Source organism: Dermacentor albipictus, chromosome 6 (assembly GCF_038994185.2).
Source record: "Dermacentor albipictus isolate Rhodes 1998 colony chromosome 6, USDA_Dalb.pri_finalv2, whole genome shotgun sequence".
Classification (NCBI taxonomy): Eukaryota; Metazoa; Arthropoda; class Arachnida; order Ixodida; family Ixodidae; genus Dermacentor; species Dermacentor albipictus.
This window is the reverse complement of record NC_091826.1, coordinates 114,177,369-114,204,397: the sequence shown is the minus strand read 5'-3', so window position 1 is coordinate 114,204,397 and position 27,029 is coordinate 114,177,369. Positions and strand designations below refer to the sequence as shown.

At 48.3% G+C, this 27,029-nt stretch overlaps 1 protein-coding gene across 1 annotated transcript in view; it reads right to left on the bottom strand.

Moving 5' to 3' along the window:
- LOC135908327 (uncharacterized) overlaps nucleotides 1-27,029 on the bottom strand; it is a 165,504-nt gene that overhangs the window by 89,653 nt on the left and 48,822 nt on the right. The window contains exon 3 of the mRNA XM_065440086.2: nucleotides 26,226-26,418. Coding sequence (XP_065296158.1) covers nucleotides 26,226-26,418 — 193 coding nt within the window. The remainder of the gene's footprint in view (nucleotides 1-26,225; nucleotides 26,419-27,029) is intronic.

Here is a 27,029-nt window from a genome sequence, read left to right as displayed (position 1 = left end):
CCGGCCGCACGTGTGAGGTCCGAGTGGTCGCCGTCGACGTTTGCGGCGCTGCCCCTTTGTGTGACCCGTCGGCGTAAGCAGTGCACTGCACTATTGCGAAGCGCTTTCTTGCTGCCCCGAAAGAGATGGTTTCTTTGATTTTCGGTGTTATTATTTCTGTCGCCTTTTTCCATGCAATTCAAGAACAAAAGCAAGTGTTACACGTCTGTAAAACGTTAGGGCGAAAGCATAATTGCACACCAGGCGCCTTTTTTGTCACGATTGAGATACGTTTATGAATAATTGCAGCAACTGTCCATCGGAGCGCAGGACAGAACTCGCCGAAATCCCAGCACTTGCCGGTAGTGGGCCAATGCCGTCAGCGCCTTCGCAGAGGGAGGGCGGTATGGAAACGCCGGCATCATGAGCGGCGTCGAAACCAACTGGGGAAGAAGACGCCGATGCAAGCAGTGGCACGAGCACGTCTCTGCGACCACGTGACGTGTGGCTTACTAAGATTCTGGCTTACTAAGGCACACCCTAAGTAATCCAGAACTGTGGAGCAGCCGTGGCTTCAGGGAAGCGTGCTCGTCGCGCACCCCGGAGGTCTGGGTTCAGTTCCAATCCACACAAAAGTGTACTGAATTTTCTTATCGAAGCCTATTACCGGTTGGATTGTACAACATTTTGATGAGACACGCAGGTGAGAAACACACACCACGGAGCGCTATCTGCAGCTATCCTCTTTATTCTCTTGTCAGGGCAATAAGTACAGAAAGATACTCAAAGGGGGAGATCGACAAAAAAGTGTACAAACAGGGCCATCCATCAATGCTAAGCCGGCTTTGCCACGTGATCATTTTTGCTTCCCTCCACATCGCAAAAAAGGAACGGGGATACAAAATTTTTGAGATTAGCGTGTGAGGAAATCTATTTCTTTCGCGCAAAGGGAAAAGGATGGCATGCTTACGCACATGCTTCCCACACGCGCAATCTCAGCGGCTTCGATTATCTCTCGTGTCATTTGGCTGTCATCTTTGCTCACAATTTTGCACTTCCTAAAGAATAGCTCACATCCGCAATCTCTACAGTGTATCTCAAGGGTGTCTGGTGACTGCTTTTCAAACATTATTATCATGCTCCTTTAATATTTTTTTCAAACATCGTCCAGTCTGTCCAATGTACTTTCTGCCGCACTGAAGCAGAACAGAATATACCACTCCTTCAGCGATGTTGACGAACTTCTTTCTCTCTTGTGTTTCAGAGCCTCGTTTCTGTGCGGCACCTGGGTTTACCTTCGCACACATGCTCAGCAATTTTTCCGGTGCGAAAACGCCACTTTTACATTGCATCTTTTACCAATTTTCTTTATACGGTGCGCGATCGAGTGCATGTATGGTATCACCATTTTATCTTCACGTGTGCTTGGGCCACAAGGCTCCCTCCCAGATAATGACGCCCTGGTCCCGATTTCTTTGAGCAATGATTGTGCCACGGGATACTAATACATGGTAAGGATAACCTGCCGCCGTGAGCCTGTGTGTTTGCTCCTGAAACTTGTCAGCAATGCAATGATGGCACGATTTTTTTCAGCGCGTTTTTGTTGGAACGCATTTTCCTACGGCTCGTTTTACGACTTCCGAATGCGCAGATTAAAATGGAAAAAGAGGCTTATTTGCGCCCGGTTCGTATTGCTAACAATAATGACTCGAGCGCAATGGTTGCTCGTACGTGTGCTCAGGTTTGTTGATGATTACTTAGTTTTAGTGGGAAATGTTGAAAACAAGACTCCATTGCCGTTGACACACTTAGAAACAATCTTCAAAGAGTGTATAGAGCCATTGCTGATCCAAGAGCCAGATAGTAGATAAATTAGCTTTCTTGACTTAAAACTTGGTCTGGGCTCAAGTCATTGTTGTGTATTGATGTATTAATGTGAAGGCCTCTCGATGGGGTGCGGTGAACGCTGATGCTTCAAAACAACCTAGAAAAATAAATGAGGTGTTCCATAGGCATGTTAGACAGAAACAAGGATCGGGAGGAGACAAGCTACGGATTACGCAAATTTAAGCTGTTCTAGATATTTTTTTTGCGAACGCTACATATGTTTCAATTATTTTCGCTGATTTTCTCAGAACCCACTTTCTCACGTTTCGTTTATGCACCCACAAGGATAATTATATTGACACCCGTACGTTATCTGCATCCGGGACCGTATTTCAGCGGCCACACATATGTTAAACGTTATCGCTCAGCGCAGGACGCGCCTGCACATGTAGTAAGTTTCTCGAATGTCATTGTTGGTTCTATCCGTTGTCTGTTGCCGACGTACCTGGTATATGATTGCATATGCGACACGAATTGTGCATAATGCGTTCCATAAATAGGAATTAATGCTGACAAAGCTATGGCGCGCGTTCGTAATCTTCGTCCGCATGGCAAAATGGTTCGTTGGAAAGAAAATATAGTAATTAATTCACAATAGCAGCGAATGTTGGCCGAAATCGCAGTACAGTAATGGAGGCGTTTTATTTTGCAAGCAAATTAATTAAATTTTTTACTTAAAACTTAGAGGGGTTTTCGGCTTCTCGAGTACCTGGTTTTCGCAACCAGTCCTGCTGGAGTCCTATAACGTAAAACTATTCAATATGTTTTATTCGAATCTCCTGACGTGAAATTTGCGTAACCGCCGACACAAGCATCGGGCGGTGACCCGCCATGGGTTGCCTAAGGGGCCAATCAAATGCTCTCCTGATTAATAGGAGGTCACTTTTGCTTGCTTTAAAATCGAATGACGATGCCTACACTGAGCGGCTTGTCTTATCTAATTGGCTGACAAGAGGCGAGGATCGTGCTCAAGTGGAGAGCGATTCGATGGGGCCAAACCAGTGCAGAGAAAATCGGTAACCGGATGAAGAGGGTGGTGCCAGCGTCTGCGATTGGTCCTCGTGCCCTTAGCTGCCAGTGGCTGGTCAAACATCGCGGCGGCATGCAACAGAAGGTTAAGGATGCTGCGAAAACGGATCCTCACCAAGGAAGAGCTGGCTGAGTGAGTTCGTTGAAGTGTCAAAAGGGCTCGAGAACGTTACACAGCCACGCAAAATGTTTTGTTGTACGGAAATAAACCCATGCTCTCCGGCAGGTGCGAGTAGGCAGTGGCTGAGCGATCGGTGGCACCCATCTTTCTTTCCTTTCGGAACGGGGCAGCCTGTGGCTATTCAGAAAAAAAAATTAAGTTTTGTTCGGCAAAGTAATGCATCTTTAACGCCTACACGCCACTTTGACGTGGCGAGTTTTCGCGGTGTTGTGACGTCGCGTGACAGGCACTTGAAGCGGGTGCAGCCCTAAACCTTTTGTCCAGAAGCTCAGGTCTAATGTCGAAAAGGCGTCGAATCAGAAAGTGCTATTTTTCTTTTGTTCGGTCCAATCATTCATAATCAGTGTGTACGCGTCATATCAGATGGGGAGCTATCGCGGTTTTCGTGACGTCGCGTGACAGACAGGCGAAGTGAGGATGGTCTAATAAAGTTTTTAGCCAATCGAGGAGGGCTTATTGCAGAATTGGAATAGAAATGTTTGGAATAGCTATACGTTATAGCGCCACTGGTCAATTTGTTGTTTTCATTTTGGAGTCCCTGAAGATGGCGTCAGTCTTGGCGAATTCACATGCATGTTCCGCTTGCCTACAGGGATCTCCTGCTCGCATCTTTTGGAAATTGAAGTCCCGGAAGATTTCGAAGGACTACAAGCTAGTTATCATCAATGTATACGCAAGCATGAGAGAGCGCTATCCTGAGAAATGTGTGCGTGAAGTGCTCGCTCTTGTAGGCGAGATGTGTGGGGTTTGCCCTCGCACAGTTACACGATATAAAAATGAATGTCTCTCCGGCGGCATCGAGTCTGGAAAAAGAGACCTCGCAAGGTAATAATATCGAGCTCTCGCAGTCTGAAATAAGACCGCTTTACACTTAACGCCATCCGGCCGAAGTTGCATCTTATCTATGCTGAGCGAGAGCTCCCCACTTTAGACAGCGTCCTGAAAGAAGTGAACGGCGACGCTTAGTTGCCGGACATGAGCAGAATTACCTTATGGAGGCTCAAAAACAAGAAAGGGGCTGGCAGATGGAATGGCACACTGTGGTATAAACTTTTTTAAACAGGGTTGAAGTACCTCAGACAGGCTGGCCAACGTTTCGATAGGTGGACCTATCTTCGTCAAAGGCGGCCTCGTCATCCTCGGCGTGTTAGTTTTAAAGGGTTAGTGCAGTGACGTCACGTGCGGGTGTTGTCGCTGGCGGCTGGTTTTAAAGAGAGAGATTACAAGAGGGAACAGGCGCTGTCGTCCGACGTCTGTGAGCCTCATTCTCAAGACGAAGGGACAAGAGCGTGAGAGTGGGCACGCGGGGAGGAAAGAAAAGAAATAGAAGCAGAAAAAAGGGGAAAAAAAGCAGGGGGGTGCCAGGGCCGTACCAAGACACAACAAAGGGGGGGTGAAAGAAAAAGAAAGAGAAAAATGAAATCTTTAAGAAATACGGGGGCTTGGGAGCGTGTTGGGAATGCGAAAGGTTAGGAGGTAATCCGGGGGAGTCGTTGGCGGCATGTTTTTGAGGCATTAGAACGGCCGGTCAAGCAATAGGTCGAGTAATTTTGAAATAGTTAAGGTGGCGACGGGGAGTCTGCGGTGCAATGTGTGGGGTGATTGAAAGGCAGCGGCATGGTCTTTCAAGGGGCACTGCCCCACGCGCTTAACGTAGGTGTCGTTACGGCGGCATCCAGAAGGCGATGGTTGAGGCGCCGAAAAAGGCATATTGACTTCGGAATGTGTTGTCGAGGGGGTTTCAAAAAAAAAAGACTAAAAAAGGGGTGAGGGGGAAGGGGGGGGCGAAATCGGTATAGCAAACAGGAGGGCGACGCGTGCAGAAGCGGGCGCGGGCAAGTGTACATGGAAGAAGGGGATCGTACACTTGGTATAGACGTAAAATCCTGAAAGAGTACAATAAATTGAGTAGTAGGCAGGAAATTTTTTTTTCTTTTTCCTTTCTTCCTCTCTCCCCCTCTCCCCCTTTTTTTCCTCCGAAATGAAAGAGTAGGTGAGGTTAAGAATAAAAGTTGGCTGGTGGCCTAATGTGTTTTGTGTATTGGTTGATGATATGAGAGTTTCAGATTTAAGTTACAGCTTTTAAAGATTCTAAGTTGCCGCGTGCCAAATTAAAGATTTCATTTTTCTCTTTCTTTTTCTTTCACCCCCCCTTTGTTGTGTCTTGGTATGGCCCTGGCACCCCCCTGCTTTTTTTTTCCCCTTTTTTCTGCTTCTATTTCTTTTCTTTCCTCCCCGCGTGCCCACTCTCACGCTCTTGTCCCTTCGTCTTGAGAATGAGGCTCACAGACGTCGGACGACAGCGCCTGTTCCCTCTTGTAATCTCTCTCTTTAAAACCAGCCGCCAGCGACAACACCCGCACGTGACGTCACTGCACTAACCCTTTAAAACTAACACGCCGAGGATGACGAGGCCGCCTTTGACGAAGATAGGTCCACCTATCGAAACGTTGGCCAGCCTGTCTGAGGTACTTCAACCCTGTTTAAAAAAGTTTATACCCTTATGGAGGCTACTGAGAGAGAGGGGCTTCAAGTTCGAAAAATGAAAGCGAACACTCGCACTCATCGAGCGCTCTCACATTGTAGCCTGGCGCCGCCGGTACCTCAGAGCTATCAAAGCATTTCGGAGCCAAGGAAGGTAAGCATATATTATTTTATTTGTCATCCATTTAGCAAACATTACACTCTCTGCGTCATGTTGCACCCTAATCCGTCATGGACGTTTAACTAATTGTTTTTGAAAACGAGGTGAAGATGACTTGAATAGCGTTGGCACCGCATCGCATACGAGTTGAACATATGGTGAATACTTTTCGGATATCACTGTCCCAATACAGCATCGGGCGCGTCGCTGGGGCCTCGGGGCGTTGCTACTGCGAGCTCCATAAGAAGCGCGTTCAATGCAAATAAACGATCAATATTCCTTCAAACTTACGCCTGCTCAGACGTCTCGGTCTCTGTTTCGTTTGGCCCGAACGTCTTCACTGATGCCTCCGCCTGGGCGGCGCCCGGAACGTGCGCCAGCTCGGTCGGATGTCTCAGCCTTGATAGACCCTTACTACTTTTTATTTTTCCCCGTGCAGTAAGCGAGTCTCAAAAGTTTCTCTGAAGCAAAAAATTTATCAATTTTGAGCAGCAAAACCGGGGCCAGTTCACTATACTGAAATAAGGTTCTGCACAGCAATGACTACAACTAAGTGGATCTTTTGACGCGAATCACACAATTTGTCACTGCGTAATGTTGAGGTACAACCAATGGAAAAGTAAGGATGTTTATGTATATACTGCACTGGACCCTCTTGGCATTCATGTCAGCATGTAAAGGAAATGATGGTTACTTAGATGATTTCATCAGTAATGTAGTATGTGTTCCTTAACACACTTTCAGTTCTCACTAAACGAAGCTATAGTAAACTTGTAGTAAACATACATGTTGCCTGTTTTGTTCAGAATGCTCATGCATGAATTTGTGTCAGTTGTGAAGTTACAACCTTCACGACTGCACTCATTTCACATTACGTTGCAACTTGGTTTTCGGGCGCTGGTTAATTTTTGTAATGAAGGACTCCCTCGCTGTTACTGTTTCCTTATTCGAGTGCTTGCACGTTGGTGCCAATAGCTCGAAAATTATTAAAAATATACTTGGCAGTTTGAATAGTCACTATTCAAGTCGATTGCCGAGTTCTATAGAAGAACTTTCAATTACTCATACGGTACTTTCTGATGCTTTCGAATTCCTTCTATTTTTATACGAAGGACACTTCGATAACAACACCTGAAGCCACATTTTGGTCCATCTCTTCCTCGCAGAACCATCATATACCTCGAGGAAACGTGGGTGAATGCTGGCGACACCCGGAGCAAGATTTCTTTCTCAGGGGCCTAACCACTGGTCTGCCGGTGCCTTCAGGAAAAGAAGGCCGCCTGATTCTGGTTCATGGGAGGAGCAGCGACACAGGATTTGTTAATGGTGCTGCCGACTTCTTCAGAGATAAAAACGGCACTTCAGCGTAATAACATAGCGAAATTGATGGTAGTTACAACGGGAAGTTGTTTCGGGATAAGCTTCTGCCCGATATACAAAGAAACAGCATTATCGTGATGGATAATGCGCTTTACCACAGTGTTGCCCTTGGAAAGCCACCCACGACATCAACTCAGAACGTGTAAATCCAGGCATGGCTAACAAAGAAGGGCATGCTCTGGGCAGCAGACATGGTAGAAGCTGAGCTGCTCAAATTCTGCAAAAGGGTGGACGCAGGACACACTGTGTGCGCAATCGACGCACTTGCCAATAAATATCGCCACGAAGTGTTACGATTGCCTTCACATCATTGCGAACTCAATCCGATTGAGCAGGTATGGAGCATGGTGAAAGGCTTAATATCAAATAATAACAAAGCTTTCACCTTGGCTAATGATGAGCAGCTTGTTGCTCAGGCTTTGTAAAATGTCACTAAGGTAGGCTCACAAAAGTACTGTACCCACGCTGAGCGCATAATAAGTTAGGCCTGAGAGAGGGATATTATTTCCGACAATGAAACTGAACCTGTAATTTTCAAAATTGGTGGTTCGAACAGCTCTCCCGAAGAGTCCAGCTCTGAATTGAGTGACGTTGAGGAATAAGATCATCAGAAGCCAACAAAGACACGAAGGAAAACATAGGGGAATTTACTTGTATTTACTTATTGAATTAAAGAATAAATGAATAATGGTAATGAAAATGGATGAAAAACAATTTGCTGCTGGTGGCGAACGATCCCACGTCTTCTTATTACGCGTGCGACCCCCTTTCTTCTCACTGAGAAGTAAATAACGAGTGGTATTTAGAATTCCAAAAACGCTTCTTTATTCGCCTTTGGTCTTTTTAATGTGAATGCCATTATTTGCCTAGTTTGGGGGCCTCTGTGGGCAACATCCAGATTTGCCTACGGTATCTGGTCGGTCTTTGAATTCTATTTCTATTAACGTCAACACTGAAATTCACATGGATTACGTCATAATTATTCTAGCAATACGATTGTCTTTTGTGTAATTGCTCTGTGTTAAGAGGGTTGAAATGGGGTGTCGTGTGCTTCTGTCAATATTTGAATGAAATACCCGTTGATTGGCATTCTGATATGTGCCCTGTACAGCATTTCGCTATCAACACCTTGTTGTGCATTCGCACATATGTTAATATTGTCACGCGGTGGTGACGTTGAACAACACAGTAGCAATACTGTGAAAGACAACACTAACTTTTATTGGGCGAACATCTGCCCATAATGACAGGCTACACTTATAGCACAACGATAGCGGCGAACACAGTCGGCGACCTTCGAAAATCTGATCAGCGGGTCAAGCGCGTCGGCTTTTATACATCAGTCGTCGCATATTCTAGAGTAATCGCTGGGACCCGCGTGCCTTCCACAAAGTTCTACATTATTCGCGTCGCGCACACATGCGATGCCATTACACAGACAGCGGATGGAAGAATCGATAACGTTCCAGAAACCTCCGATAGATGCAGGCGTGCCCTGCGCTGTGCGATAACATTTAATAAGTGGTCAAACGTGTCGCCCGATAAAGACAAATAAGTACACGTGTCAATACCCCCTTCTTAAGAGGCATCGACCTGATGCTACAAACCAAAGTAATGAAGAAAAACACCCATGGCAAAGAGAACAACAACATAAGGAAGTTCGGCAGCGTCCGTAAAATGGTTTAAGACGCCCCACGTGGACCACTTCAGATCGTGTGCGGCGTGGCTGTGAATTCAAAATGCCGTATGGCACGACCTCATGGTCCAGGCGCCTATACGTCGGATGACATTGTACGGTCCGAAATAGCAACGCGAAAGCTTCTGGCTCAGCCTCGTCGGCGTATAGGGGTCCAAAGCCAAACACGGTCACCGGGCAGGTACTCGACGAAGCGTCGCCGGAGGTTGTAGTGTCAGCTGTCGGTACGTTGCTGGCTCTTGATCCGTAGGCCGGCGAGTTGTCGGGCTTCTTCGGAGCGCTGGAGAAAGGTCGCGACGTCAAGATTCTCTTGACGTCGCGACCGGCAGCATGACGTCGAGCGTCGTCGTCGGGTTACTGCAATAAACCAGCTTAAACGGCGCGATCTGTGTTGTTTCTTGTACCGCCGGGTTGTAAGCAAAGGTTACGTACGGCAGGACCGAGTCCCACGTCTTGTATTCGACGTCGACGTACATTGCTAGCATATCGGTGAGGATCTTGTTCAGGTGTTCCGTGAGACCATTCGTCTGCGGGTAGTAGGAAGTTGTCCCCCTGTGGCTTGTATGGCTGTACTGCAGAATGGCTTGGGTGAGCTCTGCTGTAAACGCTGGTCCTCTGACGGTGATGAGGATTTATGGGGCACCATGTCACAGCAGAATGTTCTCGACGAAAAATTTCGTCACTTCGGCTGTGCTGCCTTGTTGCGTTGTGCTGCCTTGCTGCCTCGTCGTCTTGCGGCGGGGGGTTGATGGGGGCGCGTGGTAGGCAGTCGGCGTCAGAGTGTTTCCTTCCGGACCTGTATATTACTGTGGCGTCATATTCTTGCAGTCTGAGGCTCCACCTTGCTAGACGTCCTGAAGGGTCCTTTAAGTTACCTAGCCAACACAACGCGTCGGATCACAACTGCGTCACGTTGACCTGTGGCTGGTATGCGATGTCGTCAGGTCGTCTTTCGTCTTCGTATTCTTTGCTTACAGACTACGTCGGAACGGCGATGTATCGTTATGTCGTAAAGGTAGTTACTTCGGCGTCTCCGTCGGCGGCGGAGGATCTTCGTTAGTTCGACGAACAGCTACCACATCTCCATCGGTTGCTACATTTAGTTTTCCGGACATGGGCTCGCAGAGTGGCCCCGGGCTGGGCCGGTGTATGATCGGCGCTGCGGCGACAGGTAGCGGCTGGTGACGGCCAACGGGATGGTCGTCGAGGGTTCCACTGAGTGGCGGCGAGCTAGTCGGCGATATCACGAGGTCGTTCACCAATTTGTGGTCGCGGCGCATTAACGGCGAACCCTCGGAGTCCCATCTCCCAGTATGGGCATCGGCGGTAGATGTGCCCGGCTTCTCCGCAGTGATAGCAAAGCGAACGGTGGTCGGGGGCGCGCCAAACGTCAGTCTCCCTTGGAATGACGCATGGTGTGACGCGTTGGCGTGCTGGTGGCGGGGCTGGTGGTGGACGACGGAACTGTGTTGTACATGACGGCGGGCTGCAGCGGCGTATGTTATCGCTTGCGGCTGAGGCTCCGGCGATTCAGGGGCTACTCCGAGTTGTTGTTGGAGCTGCTCACGTACCGCGTCGGCAATCGAAGCCAACTGAGGGTGTTATGACGGGAACTGCATCTCTAGCTCCTCCCGCACGACCGCTCGGATAGTCTCGCAAAGGTCGTAGGTGGCCAGTGACTCAACGTCGGCGTAGCTTGTCGAGTTCGTGCGGCGGTTGAATTGCCGGTTCCGCATTTCCAGTGTCTTCTCGATGCCGGTGACCTCGCGAAGAAACTCGTCGACAGTCTTCGGTGGGCTTCACACCATTCCGGCGACAAGTTCCTCCTTTACACCACGCATCAGTAGGCGGACTTTCTTCTCCTCGGAGACAACCGGATCGGTATGGCCGAACAGATGGCTCATTTCTTCCGTAATGATGGCAACGTTCTCCTTAGGTAGCTGCACTCGGGCGTCTAGCATTGCTTCGCCCCTTCCCTTGTGTAAGACGCTCGTAAAGGTGCGCAGGAAGCCGCTACGGAACAGGTCCCATGTTGTGATGATCGATTCCCGGTTCTCAAACCACGTTCTGGCGGCGCCTTCTAATGCGAAGTATACATGCCTCAGCTTGTTGTCGGAGTCTCATTAGTTGAAAGTCGCGATTCGTTCGTACGTCTCCAGCCAGGATTCCGGTTCTGCAGTAGCTGCTCCATGAAAGGCCGGTGGGTCCCGGGGTTGTTGCAGGATAACGGGGGACGCTGAGGCCGCCATTGGGTTTGTCTTGGCCACGATCTTCTTTGTCATCTCAGGTAGAAGTGCGTGCTGTGGGGGCAGTCTTTGCAGTCGGCAGCCAGCACGCTGGTCTTGGGCGATGGATCGCGGCTTTGCGGGGGCGTTCGGTACATGAACGCACAAGCACCTCCACCAGATATCACGTAGTGGTGATGTTGAAGAACACAGTAACAATACTGTGAAAGACAAAGCTAACTTTTATTGGGCGAACCTGTACCCACAAAAACAGGCTACACTGCCGATAGCGGCGAACGCGTTCGGCGATTGTCGAAAATCTGGTCAGCGGGTAAAGGGCGTCGGTTTTTATACATCAGTCGTCGAATGTTCCAGAGTAATCGCTGGGACCCGCATGTCTTCGACAAAGTTCAACATTATTCGCGTCGCGCACACATGCGATCCAATTACACAGACAGCGGATGAAAGAATCGATAACGTTCCAGAAAATTCCGATACATGCAGGCGCGTCCTGCGTTGTGCGATAACATTGTTAGGCGGTGAAACGTGTCGCCCGATAAAGACAAACAAGTACACGTGTCAATATTGTTTCAAATATGCAAACATGCTAATTTTCATTTTCATTTCATTTTAATATTATTGCTACTCTTACCATACAAATTATCAAAACATTGACTTGACCCCTAGCCAGAGGCTAGTGCTGGGTTCAGAAACAAAAATACACCATGGGAATAGCACAGCCCTTGTGTAAAATGAAAAGCCGAAAATCACGGCGAAAGACCAAAGTACAGCATAGAATGAGGAGAAAATAAAATAATGTGCATTTTACAGCAGAATGAATAAAAATCTGTCATGACCAACACGGTACAACAAACACAAACTGAAAACGACTGTCACATGGATCGAATAAGGCATATAAATCATGTTCTTAATATTGTATTTGTTTCGTGGGACTGTTTTGTTTCTGGGGGTAAAGCGTTCCAAACCTTGGCTCCTGAAAACTGCACCAATCTTTCACTGTAGATGTTATTATTCGGTGGCAGATTAAAGTTACTATGTGTGACGTTTCTCGTGAGTCGAGAAGGAGAGCGAAACAGGGAGGCGTGGAAAAGTTGGTTATATTCTACTATGTTGTTTACGCACACAGCTATCTTTAAAGACTGCAAAAGGTGAGAAGGAAGGATATTTAATAATTGGAAAATTGGTTTACATGGTTTAATATACATGCTTTGTATTATAATTCAGATAGCCCGTTTTTGTAATCGCTGGATAGTATCAAGGTAAGTGTTGTATGTCAAACCCCATGATTCTACACAGTATGGTAAATGACTGTTAAGAACGGCAAAATAAAGGGTACGCAGTGTATGTGTGTTAAAACAATCGCGGGCCTCTTATAAGCCATAACAGCCAGAAGCCAACTTCGAAGAGACGGGGCTAACCTGATTATTCCAGTGAAGATGTTCATCTTGAATGATACTATTCTGTAGCTTGCTGAGACCAAGATACTTAAATGATTGTGTTCGTTCGAGTGAGTGGTCGGTAATGAAAGCGTTAATTTCCAAGCTGTCAATGAATTTTGCTCGTGAGCTAAATACTATTTATTTGGTTTTGCTTGAATTATTCGTTAGCTTGTTGGTCAAAAACCAGCTTGAACTTTTTTTCAATTCAGCGTTTGTCTTTGCCTCTAGATCCTCATAGTTGTCAGCTGTTACTATGATCGCAGTGTCATCTGCATACTTTAAAATATCAGAGGAACTTAGGACCTTCGGCAAATCATTCAAGTATAACGAAAATAACATGGGCCCTAAAACGGATCCTTGAAGAACCCCGGTCTGTAAATATTGAAGTGATGATATGATGTTATTGATAACTACAGCTTGTTGACGGTTTTCGATGTAACTGGAAAGTAAGCTGTAGACTTCACCGCGAAATCCATAGTGTTTTAATTTGTTGAGCATAATAGCGTGATCCATGGTATCAAACGCTTTCTTTAAATCAACAAATACAACGGCGGCCAGTTTGTTTTCAAGTACTGCTGCATTACCTAATTGAGTAATGCTTAGGACTGCAGGTGCCGTTGAATGATGTTTTCGAAATTCATGTTGCTGTTGACAAAGTAAGTTATATTTTTCTAAGAATTTGCAAATACTTTTGGATAGAATCTTTTCATAAATAAAAATAATAACACTTAGAACAGAAATGTATCTGCAGCTCGACGGGTTGGATCGGTCTCCATCTTTGAATATCGGGACAACATTGGCAATCTTTAGTGCGGAGGGGTACTTTGCACATTTTAATGAAAGATTAGAAAGTTTGCGTAAGATGGGTACCAAGATGTCAGTGTTTTCCTTAAGTATATGTGGGTAAATTTCGTCCAGTCCGGCAGATTTATAGCCTGGTGAGCTGAGAATAATGGATGTTTTTCATGGGCTTCAATTTCAAACAATACAAAAGTATTGAGAACTGTGTTGGATGCAGCATGTTGTTGTGATTCAGGGAGTTGAGCAGCCAATGACGGGCCGATATTGGTGAAAAAGGAATTAAATCTGTCTATAGTATTGCGACCTATTTTTTCCTGGAGAACACGGCACAAACTGGCCTTGCCAGCAACTTCATTGTTTATTTTCCAGACCTTATGTGAATTGCCGGAAGCCTGTTCAACGAGACGCGTGTAATATGCTTTTTTTTTGTGCCCTCATTATCGACACGGATCTATTGCGCAGGTTCTTAAATTGGTTTAGATAGCAAACATTACCCTTGTGTTGCTTCCATTTGCGGTACCATGAGTATTGCGGTGCTGAATATTGGAATATTTCCGTTGTTCTAAATAGTGTTGCCAAGAATTTTACTTCATTTCTTACGTGCCCCTATGTTAAAGTTTTGTATGGAAACGAAGGCAATCATCACATTGAATAAAGAATTGTGCATCAGTACAACCTTTTCCTGCTGCAATCGAGGCATGTTGCCTACGTTTCTTCCCTTTCTCAAATCCCTGGGCTAAGGTAGCGGGACCGAATCCTGGCCTCGGTGACCGCATTTAGATTAGGGCCAAATGCGAAAACACTCATTTGCTTAGACCGAGGTGGACGGTAGAGAGCCCTAAGTGGTCCACATTTCTGGAGTCCCCCACTACCACGTGCCTCATAATGAGATCGTGGTTTTGACACATAAAACGCCACTTTCCTCTTATTCTTTTTTAAAAAGGTATGGACTACTGTCCTTGCAACCAGTTTTGAACGCTGCTACAACGTATGTCGGCCAGCAAACCAGACTTAGGTTTACTCTCACTGAACCTTGTCCGCTAAGACACAGCAGCCTAGAAATTGCTGCACAAAAGTATTGTTTGGTGAATTTGTAATCCTGTTGTATAATCTACGCTACCAGTTTTACATCTTTGTAAGTTATTACCTCAGTAATAGGTACCCGTCGTTAGTGCAGACTTATATCAAGCAAATCCGCATGGAGCAACGATGTCTCCTTATGCCGTTGTGATTTTTCTGCCTATGAATACATGTCACATCGCCGAATAAGTGCTGTCAAAGTCGCCTCAAGAAAAGTAATTGCGAATTTATTGGCGGAAACGCGTACACTAGTCAACGATGTCAGCAAACACACGGGTTAATAAAAACGCGTGTTAGTGCTGTACCGTCGATGCAGTTCTACTGCATACGCTGATTAACTCCCGTTCCCTCTGCAGTTCTTGCAATATTAAATTTCCGAAGGGAGCTGCTTGGAAATGTACGCAGCTGAAGTCTGAATAACATTTCAGTACTTTTTTAATGTTGCTAGAAATAGGTGCCACATGATATATATTGAAAGACAGAACAGCGCCAGTCAAAGTAGATCAGTGCTGGCGGCAAGACCGGGTTTAGTCCTCTGTGGCATAGGCATAATAAGCAAGAATTCAGTTGAGTACAAAATTCACATGCAAGATGGGACTACGTTGTGAAACAAACAAATCACTCGGCTTGTTAAGTCTGCTCAGACAGCATCGAGGTGTGATGACTTCCCAAATGTGACGCGAACTTTTCAGCGAAAAATTGAATAAAAATAGCATATGCTGCAACTATTAGCAATTCTCGTCCTGAACAACCTAATTTCTAAACACATTTCCAAGGAAACCACAATATCTAATATGCCCTCGGGTGAAATGAATAAAGCTGTCAAAGAAGTACTTGCTTGGTATCATTCTGATAAGACACAGCGTCATTTAGACCGTTTACAAACGAGGCAGGGTGAAAACCTCGCAGCTCAAAAGAATCAACAAGAGTTATGCATGAAGCGACTAGCAACAGTTAAACATGTGCAAAGACACTCATAAAATAGATGTATAAACAGGAAGTGCGCGACAGCTGGTGCGAAGATTTACCGGCCCACACAAAACCAACAATTTCAGTTCTTGCAAACTGCAGTAGCTTTACCATACAACACAATGCGTTCGTGCAGTCGTGCAGTCGTGCTGCCTAGATAGCTAAACGGAGTAAAAAAGCGGAAAACAATATAAGCGGCAAATGGCATTCCGTATTTAGTGAAATGCCTTTGAATCGCATGCTCCACTGCCGACGAACTTCATCGCTTACGCATCTAACTATTATCAAGTGGAAACAGAACACCGACGCGACAAAGGAAAGGATGAGACGAGAAATTTCCCGCCATAGCTACGGTCCATTTCTACCGTTGCTCCCGCTGATGAGGCTTTGCGGGGAGTGATTAGAACCGTATCGCCGGCACGTATTTGCCGTTATTTGAGACCCACACTCTGCAACAATTCTTCTTCAACATTCCCTGAAGCTGTGGCCACCCCACATATGCAAAGGATGTTGCCTATTTTGCTCTGAAAATGTGAATAAGACCGAGAAGCACTGTCAACGCCACAACAAACTACGGCGCGCGGCTGGCTGGTCTCCCGTGTATTCTGCCCAAAGCCGCCACCAGTGGCGCTTCCATCGGCGCGCACTACTGGTATGCTCGAAAGCACACAGGCACCGGCGAATACGTTGGAACTTTTGACGACTGATGTATGAAAGGCGACGCGCTTGCCCCGCGGACCAGATATTCGATGATCGTTGACTTTGCTTGCCGCTTTCGTTGCGATTGAGCGTTATAGTGTTGCTGGCCACAAGTTCGCCCAATGAAGTGTTAAATTTGTAACTTCTAGTTGTGACTCTTCATCATTCTTCGCAGTCACTACAGCGTGACAATATTTCTAATACATATTTTTCAATTATACTTTGCACGTCTAATTCTTGCATTGTTGGTTGTGCAATGCGCCACCACAAATGAAATCGTAGGACAGCTTCTGATCTGATATGGCGGGGCCATGCAGGTGTTTGCAAAGCGATCTTGCAGACAGACGACGACGCGAGTGCAAGCGCTGATGTCAATATTTTGTGAACTGTTGTTACTTCAAAGTCAAAAATAAACCGTTGCTACATGCCTACATTCATTAATAAAACCTGTTTTTTTACATCTAAAAGAGCATGCAAATTACTAACCTATTGTCTCCAGCTCAGTTTAGAGCAGGCTGTTTTCGGCCGGACTTTGACGGATGAACGCAAAATAGTCCAGCAACAGTGCGCAGCAGGCGAGGTGCGAGCGTCGGCGCGCGTCAAAACTTGTGTCCAGTGCTTGCGTCCCCTTTTCCGCCTACCGACGCGAAGCAAGGCGTTCGCTTGCCTGCGCGCGCCGTACGTAGCGTACGGACGCATGCAAGGGGTTGGGCATTAAGGATTTTGCCTTAAAAGAGTTTGAAGGCTGCCTACCGTCACAGTTCGCTCAGTGGGGTGCGTTGTTACAGTCGTTAGCAGGATGGTCATGGCCGCCGCAGATTGCACAAATGAGCCGTCTCCGGCAGTTCAGAGATCCGTGGCCTCTGGCACTTGAAACATCTCCGAGGGTTTGGTATATATAGCCATACGCGTACTTTGATGTATCCTACTTCAGGATACTCGGGAAGTCCGCTAGAGCCAAATGTCAAAATCAGATGCTTGGCAGGCATTTATTTGTCCTCGCGGCGTGTTTTGATTCTTTGCCCATTGATCAAAATGGTTTCTCTATATCCCTCTAGCAATACTTATTCACTAAGGTAGAGCACTTAACGTTTTTACCTCAAATAGAAAGCGATCGTGGTCTAATAATTAAAGCATTGAGGTCCTGGGCACAGGTTGGATCACAGTATAAGACACGTAGTTCATTGTTTTAAGTGTCAGCTATTCGACAAGGCAGTCAGAAAAGTCCCGGTGTGTTCGCAAAGAACCTCTTGCTTTAATACTGCAAACAAACGCGAATGCTGCAAAATATTCCATCGTCAATGAAGGGGATATATGTAAAATAAGAGAGAACGCCGACATATCCAACCTCTAAGTACTACTTGAACAATATTTTGGGATGCGAAATGTTGCGGCGTTCTTGTTCGTTTTCTTTATTACATTCTTTCTCGCAGTAAGCGGGTTCGCTGAAAATTGGCAAAACCATATTGATGGTATGGGAAGGATCATGACCGTAGAGAAGAAAGTATGGAGATAATCCTGTAGTACTTTGTGTAGCCGTTTTATATGCGTGTGTGACAAATGGGAGGATGATGTCCCAGTTTGTATGCTCCGCTGAAACGTACATGGCGAGCATATCACCTAGGGTGCGATTGAAACGCTCCGTAAGCCTGTTAGTTTGAGGATGGTACGCCGTTGTGGTCCGGTGAACTATACGGCATTGAGTAAGCAGTGCTTCAACCACTTGCGACAAAAACACATGGCCTCTATCACTCAGCAGCTCCCGAGGTGGGCCATGACGAAGAATGAAACGATGGAGCAGAAATGATGCAACGTCACTGGCGGTCGCTGCAGGTAGAGCAGCGGTTTCAGCATAGCACGTAAGATGATCAACTGCTACAATAATCCATCGTTTGCCAGCGGGTGTTAGCGGTAGCGGCCCGTACAGGTCAATTCCCACATGGTCGAAGGCACGAGCAGGGCATGGAAGCGGCTGTAATCAACCGTGGGCTGGATGAGGCGGAGATTTGCGGCGTTGGCGTTGCGGGCACGAGCGGACAAACATTTGGACGAAAGTAAACATTCCTCGTCAGTAGTAACGTTGCCGCAGGCGGTCATACGTCTTCAAAATTCCTGCGTGTGCCCATTGTGGGTCAGTATGGAAAGAAGCGCACATTTAGGGATGACCAGGAGCCACTTGCGACCATCGCGCTGGTAGTCGCGTCGATACAAGAGGTTATCCCGGACAGCAAATTGGGCAGCCTGGCGACGCAGGGAGTGGGAGATGGGAGATGCAGGCGAGCCAGAAACAAGATCCAGAAGAGAGGCCACCCAAGGATCTTTGCGCTGTTCTGATGCGCAGGTGGCGATGTCGACCGAGGATACCGCCTCAATGGTAGAGAGGGAGGCCGTGTTGGCTGGAAGCGGAGAGCGGGAGAGAGCGTCGGCGTCAGTGTGCTTGCGACCTGAGTGGTAAATGACCTGTATATCGTATTCTTGAATGCGCAGAGCCCAGCGGGCAAGGCGTCCAGACAGGACTTTTAAATAGGATAACCAACAAAGGGTGTGATGGTCAGTAACGACATGGAAAGGCCTGCCATATAAATAAGGGCGAAACTTTCCGAGTGCCCAAACGATTGCCAAGCATTCTTTTTCTGTGACGCTGTAATTGCGTTCCGCTTTGGTCAGCGCACAACTGGCGTAAGCAACGACGTACTCGGAGTAGCCAGGCTTGCGCTGCGCAAGGACAGCGCCAAGGCCCATACCACTGGCATCGGTATGCACTTCAGTTGGGGGCGGTGATGTCGTAGTGTCGCAGAATAGGCGGAGACGTCAGGAGACGGCGTAAGGTTACGAACGCGGTGTCGCAAGCCGGAGACCAGGAGCCTAGGTCATTGGCGCCACTTAAGAGTTGTGTCAAAGGTGATATAATTGATGCAAAATTGCGAACAAAGTGTCTGGAGTAAGAACAGAGGCCGATGAAGGCGCGGAGTTCTTTGAGTGTTTTAGGTTTCGGAAACTCTGTCACAGCGCGAAGTTTTGATGGGTCGGGGCAAATGCCGTCTTGTGGTACGACGTGACCTAGAATCATGAGCTTGCGCATGGCGAACTGGCACTTTTTCAGGTTCAGTTGCAGGCCTGCGTTGGTCAAGCACGTCAACACTTGCCTAAGGCGAAGAAGATGCGAGCTGAAATCAGGGGCGAACACAACGATGTCGTCGAGGTAGCCCAAACACTTGCTCCATTTGAGACCGCGCAAGATATTGTCCATCATTCGTTCAAACGTTGCAGGCGCATTGCATAGGCCAAATGGCATCACATTAAATTCGTATAAACCATCCGGAGTAATGAATGCAGTTTTAGGGCGATCAACTGCTGACATCGGGACCTGCCAGTAGCCCGAACGTAAATCCAACGAAAAAAAAATTCTGCGCCTTGCAAGCTGTCCAGAGCGTCGTCAAAGCGTGGTAGAGGGTAGACGTCTTTTCGCGTTAACTTATTAAGACGGCGATAATCGACGCAGAACCGAATGGAACCATCTTTTTTTACGACGAGAGCCACCGGTGATGCCCATGGGCTATTGGAAGGTCGAATGACGCCTCGCTGAAGCATGTCGTCCACGTGCTCACTGATCACCTGACGTTCCTTAGCGGATACGCGGTACGGGCGCTGCCGCAATGGCGCGTTGGAGCCAGTGTCGATGTGGTGGCTGACGGTTGACGTGCTACCCAGAGTAGGCTGACCGACATCAAAAGAAGAACGGAACTGGACAAGCAGGTGAAGAAGCTGGGAGCGCTGCTAGGAAGTAAGGTCATAGGCAATGAAAGGTGTGAATAAGTCAGGTGATGGCGGAGCAGAAGTGGAAAGTGCAGAGCAGTCAGTGAGCTCTGTATACGAAGCATCCGGCACATCGGTAATAAACATGTCATCAAGAGGTTGAACATGGCCAAGTGCTTCACCACAAACAGCCGTCAGGGCAGCCGCGGATTGCAGACAACGATGGTGCTGAGACCGGCTGAAATGTCAAGCGTGGCGAAAGGGAGGGGAATATCTTTGCGGCTTATGAAGAGTTCCGAAGGAGTGAAGAGGACAGTGCCTCCAGAGACAGCGCCACAGAAGACGGGAACAACGGCAGACGAGTACGGCGGTATGGCGATGTCTTCCCGAAGGACTAGCTTAGCGGGAAGAGATGTGACGCCGACGAGAGGTACGTCACACAGAGGCGATAATTAGACTTCAGCACGTGCACAATTGATGACGGCGTTATTTTGCGGAAGAAAGTCCCACCCAAGTATTAGGTCGTGAGAGCAGGACTGAAGAACCACAAACTCCACAATATAGAGAACGCCCTGAGTAACAACTCTAGCTGTGCATGCTGCTGAAGGCTGCACTGGTTGGGCGCTTTCTGTGCGAAGAGATGACCCAGAAAGTGGCGTCGTGACTTTTCGTAAGGTGCGAGAGAGGCGTTCGTTTAGGACAGGCACGGCTGCTCCAATATCAATTAGCGCAGCGGTAGGGAGGCCGTCTACAGTAAGGTCGACAACGTTCGAAGGCGACAATGGAGGACTTGTACAGATCGATGAAGACGCAGTTCTTGCCTCCTGAACTGCGGCGCTTAGTTTTCTTCTTGCGTGGGTGAAAGGCGCCGACGCAAGGGGGATAACGAGCGGCGACGCGGGGAAGGCGAACGACGTGGAAGGACCGGGCACTCGGCTGGTGGCCTGTTCGAAGGCCGACTAAAATAAGTGTCTTGAAAAGGTTGCACGTCGGGGTAGGGAGGCGACTGCACCAACCCATCAGAGTGCAGCATGCGGCGGCGGCAGAGTTGTGCAGCATGGCCGGGAATACCGCAGGCATAACACATGGTCCTGTTGTCTTGTGTGCGCCAAGGATTAGCAAACGCAGGCGCAGGTCGATGAACGGGATGACGAACGGGTGGTAGCGGCCGTGGATGTAGCGCAACAAGTGGTTGACGAGAAGGCTGCGCGGCGACGGATGCGTAAGCAGGTGGCACGGCGTAAGGGTACAGCTGATGCTGCATTGGTAGAGCCTCAGCAACTTGAGGCTGCGCGGCGACGGATGCGTAAGTAAGTGGCGTGGCGACAGGGTACTGCTGATGCTGAATAGGTAGGGCCTCAGCAACTTGCTCTTCAATAACCCGCCGGAACGTAGGGGCGAGCTGTGTAGGAGGCTGTGACGGCAGTGGCTGCTGTTGGGGTAGCTCAGCAAAGGGCATTTGAGAGAGCTGACGTGCAATTTCCTCCCGCACAAAAGCTTGGATTTGTGTGAGCAGGGGGGAGCGATCAGGGAGGATGGTGATGGAAGCGAGGGCCTCGTCAGCCATTGAGGGGCGCCTGGTCAAATCGCGGTGCCTTTCCAACTCGTCGTAGCTTTGGCACAAGTTTATGAGCTCTGCTACGGTGCGCGGACTGTTTGCGATCAACATTTGAAAAATGTCATCGGCGATGCCCTTCAAAATGTGCTTTAATTTCTCATTTTCGGGCATAAAAGCATACACACGTTTGCACAGATCGAGAACCTCTTCGATGTAACCGGCGAATCTTTCACCGGATTGTTGCGCTCGCTCTCGTAACCGCTGCTCAGCGCGCAACTTGTGGACGGCGGGGCGAACGAAAACTTCACCTAAACTGGCTTTGAACGCGGACCAGGAATGAAAGTCGGCTTCGTGATTTTTAAACCACAGGTGAGCCACTCCCGCAAGGTAGAAGATGACAGCATTTAACATCGCGGTATCGTCCCATCGATTGTGCAAGCTCACCCGTTCGTATGTAGACAACCAGTCATTGAAGTCCTGCTCAACCGCACCGCTGAAAACCGCTAGATGGCGATGCGGGACAGCGCCAGAGCAGGCCTTAAGGGCAAGATATAGTCCGGCGTAACGCGCGCGCGCGGCCACGCGCGTCGCGGTTAAGCGACGTCGGTGAAAAACGCGCACTCTACAGTTCGGCGTCACGGCGTAGCCGGCGTGCCCAGGCGCGCTTGGCGAACTCAACGCCGCCGGCGCGGAGATAGAGCGTGTTCTATTTCACGCGGCTGACGCTAGACCAGAATGCACTGCGCGCTGTAGCGGCAGCGAGCAGAAGGCAGAATGGCGGCCTGCGGTGCGCGTACTGACAGTGCGGCTGTGGTTTTTTCAACATCCGTGTGTGATGACAGCGCTAGTGAGGACGCCTGTTTGAAGCGATTAGCAACCATCCATGTGTACACGACGTGAAACGCATGGACTACCGCGACACAGAGCGGAAGAACAACGCGTGGGAAGCTATACGAAAGCAGTGTGGTCTCGCCACAGGTAAGCTGCATTTCGCAGCTCCTGTACTAGCTGGTGGTAGTCGCCGAGTTGAGGGCGCTTGTCGAATAGCTTTCGCATGTACATGGTCCGCTTCCGTTTTTGACGTAGCCGAAGTACTATATGAGTGCGATGTTCTGGCTGTCAGGCACGGCGGCCGCATTTCGATGGGGGCGAAATGCGATAAACACCCGTGTGCTTAGATTTAGGTACACGCTAAAGAACCCCAGGTGGTCGAAATTTCCGGAGTCCTTCACTACGGCGTGCCTCATAATCAGAAAGTGGTTTTGGCACCTAAAACCTTATAATTTCTTTCTGGCTGTCAGGACAAGTTAACGCCATGCCCCAAAAGTTTTCGTTTTAGGCGCACAAACAGCGCGAGGAAGCAGAAAAAGCGCGCGCGCTACCCGAACGGCGCGGTTATATGCAAGACGCGCATGCGCCATGGAAACAGCTGTTCGCCGCGGCCCTGAAGTTGCGCTCCCGGACGCACAGAGGGCGCCAGCCTCGAGCTGCGCGTAAAGCCCCTCAATTTTCCAAAAGTAGCGCCATTCTTAGATCTTTCCGCCACCCCGCTCACCCAGGCGCTTCCTCCTCCACTCCTCCTGTCGCCCCAGCCTCCTCCGCTCCCCCATTGGCCAATCTGTGTCACGTGAAAGCGGGCCCCGCGCTTTTGTATATTTTTTTCTTTCCGGCGCAGAGCAGGCGCCGCGCTTTTGTATATCTTTTCTTTCCAGCGCGCTGCGACCCCCAATCTTGGGCCTGCGACCCCCATTTTTGGGCCTCCGCGACGAAGTACGGCAGGCGGTTTGAAGGAGCGCGGTAGTTTTATACAATGTGTTAGGGCCGAGTGCTTAATTGCGATGCCGTGCTGCTGCGCCTACGGTTGCCACAACAGACCCAGTGACGGCAAAAAGCATTTTGTTTTACCATCCGCCGGGCGCAACGCAAAACGAAGAAAAGTGTGGATTCACAAGATCGGGCGGGCTGACTTCGAGCAAGTGGCAAAGAACGCGCGGCTTTGTTAAGTGACACGGCTCCTCCAACCTCTTCTTTTGACGCCCGTGTCAAAACGGGCCCGTGTCCAGTGCATTGGGGGTGCGTTAAAGAACCCCAGCTGCAAAAAAAATTAATCCAGAGCCCCCATTATGGCGTGCCTTATGAGATCGTGGTGTTGGGATGTAAAACCCAAGAATCAACTTTTCTTCTGTCTTGTGTGCCTTGACTGTTCCAGTTAACGCAACACTGCTTCCTTGTGAAAACTTACAACGCAAAAGAATACAGACGCACGTAGTATACAGAGATAAAATTAGCACTTCAACAAAAGTGTTGCTGGTGCCAATGAGGGAGGGGGATAATTATTTTCTGAACCTCTTTCCAGTTGTCCCATCAAGTTCCTTCTTTTCTTTTCTATCAAATTCTAACCATTTGCACTGTAATAAATAAATAACGATTTCATATGCTGGTAAGTTGTTAAAATTATCTATACCGCCTATGTGTGAAAACGTTGCTCGTGGCCACCACAACCTGTGCATGAGCTACGTACATCTGTAAAAGGCGCGGAACAGAAACGGCCCTGCTGCCAGGCATTGCTGACCGCAGACAGTCGGAATCTCTCACGCGCCGGCCGAACAAAAGCATCCTGCAGGTACGTAAATTAACCTACGAAACCACGTGCACATACTTTCGCGCTGTCAAAACCTGAAACTCTGATAATTACTCGCGTGTCTGAGCACACCGCGTGCTTGTGTCGTGTTTCAGCAACACGAACTTTCAACGTGCGCGCGCTTTACGCCTTAAATACGCCTTGAATAATGGTGCTTTTCTCTATTTCTTCCGCAAATCCGACACGACATTCTTAAGGCCAGTTACCGACTGACAAAGCAAGATCTAGATTGAAAAAACTGCTCCGCAGGACTCGAACGAACTTTTCCGCGGATTTCCTCCCGTAGCGTGTTAGCCGTCGTCTGCTACGGCAGGCCCACTGCCGGCGGCGCCACCGTCGAGGCCGCGCCGAGCGGAGGAGGAGAGAAGTGAATGGCGCTACTTTGGGAGATTGAGGGGCTTTAGCTGCGCGTGCACGCCGAACTCTAGAGGAAGCAAAATCCTTGCACCCCTGGCGTCGCTGGCGCAGCGTATCCGACTTCGCCTGCCGCGGCCTGGCACGCCGAGAACGCCGGACTATATCTTGGCCTTTAGTGGGTGGCGGCGACGTCGGCTGGGGAGAGGCAGGCATGACAAGAGGCAGAGTCCGAGACCGGAGTTCCAGGGTGTAGATGTTCTTGAATACCCCGCACCTTCCACCAATTGTAATGGAGTGGTTGAACAGTTCAGTTGGTAGCGTCTGTTCGTAATCGAGAAGGAAGGTCACACAGAGCAGGAACAGCTGGTTGCCCGAACGGCTCACGCTCGTGCTAAGCGCTGGTGATCCGGCTGGCCCACTGGTTCTACTGCAGGCACGGAACTGACGATCTGGCTGGCCTTGTCCTTGTGCTCTTCTTCTTCATTACAGTATATAGTGTTAAAGAAGCTTTGACAGTTTACAACGAAGAGTTCTGGTTTGCTCAGGACTGTGGGATGGCTTTGGAATCTTTTCTAGAGCTTTTCTTTCTTTTATCTAGACAAAACCATCGAAAAATGGGGTAGTTCTATGTATGTAGAGAAATGAGGAGTTTGCATTAGCTGAAAAGTGGCGCCGGTTCTGAGTGGTAGTTATCTATGTCGTGTCAATAGAAAGCTAGAAAACAATCTTAAGAATGGGTGGTGTTTTGTTCAAGCGATAACTTCAGCAAGAAACCTACGGATACTTTAAATGTTTTAGAGAATTTGGTGGTGGCGGCGGTGATTCTGTACATGCAAGGTATCTCCCATAGGCTGAGGAGGTTGCCAATAAGGCGAATGTGAAGTTGACATTCTCGGCCCCAGACAAGCTATGAAATTTGCGTAAGTTGGCGGAGCTTTTTCGCAAGCGATCAAGGGGATGTAAAGTGAAGCACAGAAATAAATTTCTGGAGCGCACGCAAGAGGTGGTTTACCGTATTCCGTTAACTTGTGGTCAGGCATACATAGGGCAAACTGGCAGATGCCTCAATGAAAGGCTTCCAGAGCACAAGCGAAATGTGGCAAAACCAAGGGATGGGAACGGTTCTGAACATTGCCATGATTGTACCAGCAAAATGTACAAGACAATGTTAATCGTATGCACAGTGGAGGCCAGAAGCAAAGACCGCCGTATGCGTGAAATAGTCAAAGCCTGGCAGATTTTAAAAAAATGGAGCGAACTGTGTCAGTACACCGTCAGTTAATCTTTCTAACAAGGAAATCGCGTTCCTGGACGGTAACGGCGCGCGCATGCTCGGAGTGTGAGTTATCTTTTGTATTTTTTGCATCTTTCATACCTGCTTCGCTACATATCTGCCTCTGCGTTTCAATAAACGTCAGCTGAAAGTTAGAGCTGTCCTGTGTCTTTATCACATCCCTGTCTTTTTGAATTGCACTAAAGGCTTTGTCATTATGAGTAAACCGTACAAACTGAGTAAGGGAATTTCAGTATGTTCTCAGCGCGTGTGTGCATGTCGAGTAGGGCCTTTTGTTTCTATCGTTCCCCTACTTCTTCATCTGTTTAACTGATAGTGTTCAGACCTTTGTCATGTTCCTATGCAGTGGTATTTGCTTTAACTTAAATATATGTTGATAGTTTCGATAAAGATTTAGTTGAGAGTTAGTGCTCGTCCTGTCTTCTAGCTTGTGCGTGTGTCACTTCATGCTAAAAACAAAGAGTATGTTATTTGAATGACTGCGTGTACGAGACGGAGGCGCAAGCGAAGATTTTCCCTTTTCTTTCCCTTCAAGTTCACGTTCTTTTGTCTTTGTATTCTAGATGTGAAATCCTGCCAGAAACCTTACCTTTAACACGTTGCCACTTTCAAACGACAAGCCAATCCACATGGCTTCCTGTAGGGCAGGCGCACCTCTGGGTTTGAAATTCTTAAGTTGAGACGTTGACCAGCACCCTTTGAGGCAGTGGTGAATGTAATAGTTATTATCCCTGTAATCACGAAATCCTACTTCAATCTTTGAACCTGCCGAAAGCGCGTACCTGGAAAGAAGGGGGCGGCATGTTAGAAACTCAACCACAGAGGCATTTCAAATACATTTCTTCGAGAACGCGTTTGGAACTACCAAAATACTTTTCTGGACATATTGTAGCTAGGCTCGTGAGTGCAAACAAACACTCACAAGTGCGCACGCACGCCCTGGCACACACCAACACTCCCAGAATAGACTCCCTCGCCCCGATTTTTCCACACAAGTGCTCTGTGAACAAGTGGCTGTGTGAAGTGTTGGGACTTCGGGTATTCGTTTGAGTTTGAGTGCATGGGAGTGCGCCCGTAGCATGTTCCTTCGAGCTCTGAAGCAACGTACAGACGAGTTCGCCATTTGCCAGAATGGGACGTGCACAGGCTATACGCAAAAATGTTTTGTTCAAATAACTAGTCTAACCGGCCAGCTGCGGCCTCTTCGCACAAATGCGTATATAACGGAATATTTTATCTTTCCCGGTACTTGCTAGTTTTGTCCTGTTCTGCTTGGGCCCGTCTCGTCACTGACGCAAGCGACTACTGCTCCAAACCGATTTCGGGGATCGCGCTTCTCAACGGGTGACCCTCTTTTTCTTGCGGCTCAAGAACAATTATGTTTTCCCTCGGC